At 39.1% G+C, this 5034-nt stretch overlaps 1 protein-coding gene across 1 annotated transcript in view; it reads left to right on the top strand.

Annotated features, from left to right (window-relative positions):
• Positions 1-5034, top strand: part of SOBP (sine oculis binding protein homolog (Drosophila)) — a 170722-nt gene that overhangs the window by 140480 nt on the left and 25208 nt on the right. The window contains exon 6 of the mRNA XM_011996257.1: positions 4315-5014. Coding sequence (XP_011851647.1) covers positions 4315-5014 — 700 coding nt within the window. The remainder of the gene's footprint in view (positions 1-4314; positions 5015-5034) is intronic.

Here is a 5034-nt window from a genome sequence, read left to right as displayed (position 1 = left end):
TTTTTTTTTTTTTTTTTTTACTGTTCCGTTGCTACAAACATCTTTGCTCAGTTAAAGATTTCAGCAAAAGGGTTTCTTAATTAAATATTGCCTGATGCCAGATTACCACTCAGAAGGCAGTGGTGGATTCCATTAAAGGCTGAACTTTACTCCCACAGCTAACAGCTGATTAATGTGTTAATTACGAACCCTGTCCCCCTCCCCCAGTTGCCTGAGTTTTCTCTTAAGCCCAGAAGAACCTGTATATTGTGCCCATGTGGGTAACCTTATGGCATACTTTGGCCTTGACTTTGACGTTTATATAAAAATAAAGGCTCAGTTGCCAACATGAATAGCTTTCTCTCTTTCCGGGGAAATACAAGATGGAAAGAGTTATAAGAACCACAAGTCCACAAGTCCTGCCTTTCGGCTTTCTTACATCAGGAGCAAGTGATATATCTGCTGAGGCAGTGTCTTTGGAGCAGTTGAGCGGTGTAGGTTGCCACACATTTATTTCACAGGAAAGGAGTGAATCCATCAGGCCACTGAGCTTAAAAGTACTACCCTGGCAGTCAGCCACCCAAATATAAATACTCTAAATGGACTAAAGGAAATGTTCATTCTGTTGTTTAGAATTGGACGCATCCCAGGAAGGTAAATTTAATCTTTTTGAGGACTGCTGTTATAGGGTTGAATGGAATACGCATTTGTTTATCTCCTTTGTGATCTTTTTGTCTTCCTGGTGATACATTATGTATTTGTGATACGAAGCATTTCAGCTGTCTCGCTCAATGGCATTGCATTTGCTGATTGTTGGGTCCCCAGATTGGCATCGTTAAACAGCTTCAGCCTCTGTCCAATCTGGGACCTGTTAGTGAGAGAAGTGGAACCAAAGAGGCCAGATTCCAACAGAAACAAAGCCGGGGTGAAATTAGGGGGAAATCATTCCAGAGCTCAGTGCGTAAATCCCTGCACTTCTTAATCTTTATCTTTTAAAATATCTGAAGGAATTTTGGTACTTCTTGGCATAATGAGGAAAAAATGATTCCTCAAAAAGTTAACAAGTGAAATAAAATGTAAAGCTGTCAGTGAAAGAAGGGAAGAATAACCCACCACCCCACAATTCAGAAAACCGGAGTTTGAGACACATGCTGTGTTTCCTGGATATGCAAATGTTGTTTTATTAAAGAGAGAGGGATATAGTATATATTTTCATCTAAATACACATCTTATGTAATCAGTTCAGGCTCTTATGATGAAATCTTTAATTACTAGAAGTGTGTCATTAGTTAGATGTAGAATGAATGATAGTACCGTGTTTTATTGCCTCACATGATATAGCCATTTGTGCCATAAATTCATTGACCTCATCTTAAATGATGAGTCCTGTAAGACAGACTTGATTCATTATTTCTTAAGTGACAGTTTTTTCCTCTAATAATTTTTTGCTTCATCAGAAAGATTGCTTTTCTGTATTTTTAGATCAGTATTTTAGATCAGTATTTTAGATCAGTATTCTGAACTGAAATTTAATAAGGCAAGGACACACACACACTCTCTCTCTCTCTTTCTCTCTCTCTCTCTGTTTCTCTGTCTGTCTCTCTCTCTCTCATGTTACCCAAAACAAGATAGTCAGGAACTGTCACACTTTGGGATGCTGCCGAAAATCAAGCAGCTAACTGTAGGCCTTTGCTTTAATGGGAAAGTTTGATGAAATAGGATTTTGCTTCTAATGTTGATGTCTGTAATTCTTTTTATGTCAAAATAGATGAGATATGGTGGAGAATTCTCATTTGACAACTGGGATTGATCTATGAGCATTCCTTATTCATCAATGGATTACTGAAAGTGAAGGAAGGGAAGGGAGAACATATAAATTATATTTAGATTATTATTATTTTTTACTCCATTTGAAAATATTTATTTGGCTTGAGGAAACAGGAATCCTTTGGAGGCAAATAATTCAATCTGGCAATTTAAAAACCAATTAAGGATTTCAGAAAACTCTTCTCCCTTATGGCTAAAAAATAAGATCCAAAAAAATATGCCAGAAAATGGGTATATTATTTTAATTAGTTTAATTCATTGATAATTTTTTTTAGTCAATGATTAAAGAAGCTATTTTTGATCCTTCACTTCAAGCTTGTAAATTTGCACTTCAGGCTTTCTATGGATGCCTAATATTGAAACATAAGCAGGTGGTTTTATTTCATAGTGGAATTTAAGTGCCACATCATTATACATTAATTTCATTTAAATGATCAAGTTTATAAAACAATAACTTACATGCATCATGTTTCTAATACTTGTTTACTTAACTTTTATATGAAAAATTTGAGGGTCTGATGGGTTCTGTGGGTCTCTTCTCATCAGAGGCAATTCTGCACTTTTTTGTAAACTGGGCGTCTCAATTATGATAAAAACTTCCCTTAATTCAGGAGTAACATGAAACACTATAGTGAAACACAGGAGTATATTAGCATTGAATTTTTTTTTTACCACTTTAATAATTGCAACAGTTTTGATAGCTAAATTGAAAGAATGCCTTTCTAATTAATCATCAAAGGTAACTCAGCAGTTTCCTCATTCTCAAAAATTTTTTGCAAGAAGTAGTTTGAAAGGGCAATTTGATGAGACTAAACAAAACACGAATGTGTGCCAATAAGTATCTTATTCAGTCTCACACCATCAAGTTTATTACCTGCAAATACCAGTGGAGAAAAAGTGAGAAGGAAAAGAGTGGATTTACACATACAGACCCACATCTGTCACGTGCGTGTTCGCCCATGATCACATACCAGCATGCCACCACTGTTTACAATCAAGGAAAGCTGAGAGTTAAATGAGATGAGTAATCAAATGCCCAGCATATGTTGTTTTTGCATTGTTTATGTGACCAATCATTATTAAAATTTGTCATCTTTTAATTATATCAGTTTATGATAGTTTTTTTAAAAAACCAACACACACCAACAACAGAACAACAGACAGCCTCTTCAACAAAAACAGAGTCTCGTTTAGAACAATATTGGAACCAGTGCTTTATTGGGGGAGAGACTCAAATTCAATAGACTCACCATTGCACTGTTTCACAATTCTTTCTTTGCTGCTATATATGGCTTGAGTGCTGAGAAAATGGCCAAAAAAAAAAAAAAAAGGAAAAAAAGAAAAAAGATTGTGTGTGTAAAACTCTGTCAAAAAAAAGTAAGGCACTGAAAGAACTATTGAAAATTTTGACATCTGTTTATCTGTTTATAGCTATGGCAAGATTACTCATATTAATTCTTGTTTAAAATGCCATATGAAGGAAAGACATTTGTGCAAACAAGAGTCATATTTGAATTGTAGATCATGTCTTCACCATCTGTGAGAGCTGATGGTGTTGCAAAATTAATGTGTTAATGAAATCACAATAATTTCTCCAAAGTAATGGGTTCTGAAGCTGAGAATGAGTATTTTTTGAACTTTGATGTCTAGTGATTTCCAATTGGGAGAAGCTCTCAGCCTTTAATTAGTTCTGCAGCCCAACTTTAAAATAAATTTGGTGATGTCTTTCTTTTGCCAGGAGTAGATCTGAAGGGGGGAAAAAGCCATAACAACTTTTGGAAAATGTTCTCTGGTGTTTGAAAAGTTGTTAAATAAGACTGCCTGCCAAGAAATGTCACCAAAAATTCTGACTACTGAGAGAGAGTGGGCAAACAGCTCAAAAAATAATTCTAGCTTGCTGCAACATCACAGGTTGGGAATAGCTAAACCTCACACAGACTTCATGATTAATTCCAAGTTTCTCCTTGGAAGCCAGACATAATGATGTTCAGCGCTTTGTGTTATTGGTTAACACAGTACACCCTTTCCAACTGCATTATCAAACATAGTCAACAGTGTAAAGTGACTTCGCATGAGGAGAATTGTAAGGGGTAATATTTCAAGCCCATTGAACTTTCTGGAGAACATTTCCCTCCAAAACTCTTTAGGTTTGCTTTTACAATGAGCCTTTCTGACAAGTGAAAATGTGTGGGCAGGTACATTGGACAGGTATATATATTCCCTTTTCTCAGAACCGTCTTTAAGTCATGCTTAAAGGGGACAACACAATTTCTTTAAGAAGAAAGAATAGGAGGTTGTGATAATTGGTATTCTGAAGGGCTCATATTTATAAAGCCAACCCATCATTTTAAAAACATTTCAGAATTTTACCTTTTAGAAGGAAACAGTTCTGCCTGTTTGAGAAATGCTGGTAAAGTCTAAAAGAACGTTTATGTGAAACACGAAACGTCATCTACCCAGGTAAATTGCTTGTCTTACCTGTTGTGGTTTTTTATTACTGTGTTGTAGGTATGTGACTGGTGTAAGCACATAAGACACACAAAAGAATACCTGGATTTTGGGGACGGGGAAAGAAGGCTTCAGTTCTGCAGTGCAAAATGTCTCAATCAATACAAAATGGACATTTTCTACAAAGAGACCCAGGCCAATCTTCCAGCTGGGCTGTGCAGCACATTACACCCTCCCATGGAAAATAAAGCAGAAGGCACCGGGGTGCAGCTGCTCACTCCAGACTCTTGGAATATCCCGCTAACAGATGCTCGGAGGAAGGCCCCCTCCCCGGTGGCTACAGCTGGCCAAAGCCAGGGCCCTGGCCCGTCGGCGTCCACCACCGTCTCTCCATCTGACACTGCCAACTGCTCTGTCACTAAAATCCCCACGCCAGTGCCCAAGTCCATCCCCATCAGCGAGACTCCAAATATCCCTCCTGTCTCCGTCCAGCCACCTGCTAGCATCGGGCCTCCCCTTGGCGTCCCGCCTCGAAGCCCTCCCATGGTGATGACCAACCGCGGCCCGGTGCCGCTGCCCATCTTCATGGAGCAGCAGATCATGCAGCAGATACGCCCACCCTTCATCCGCGGGCCTCCGCACCACGCCTCCAACCCCAACAGTCCCCTGTCCAACCCGATGCTTCCCGGTATCGGGCCCCCGCCCGGCGGCCCCAGGAACCTGGGCCCCACTTCCAGCCCCATGCACCGGCCCATGCTATCGCCCCACATCCACCCCCCG

This window comes from Mandrillus leucophaeus, unplaced genomic scaffold (assembly GCF_000951045.1).
Source record: "Mandrillus leucophaeus isolate KB7577 unplaced genomic scaffold, Mleu.le_1.0 Scaffold507, whole genome shotgun sequence".
Taxonomy (NCBI): Eukaryota; Metazoa; Chordata; class Mammalia; order Primates; family Cercopithecidae; genus Mandrillus; species Mandrillus leucophaeus.
This window is presented reverse-complemented; position numbering and strand designations above follow the sequence as displayed.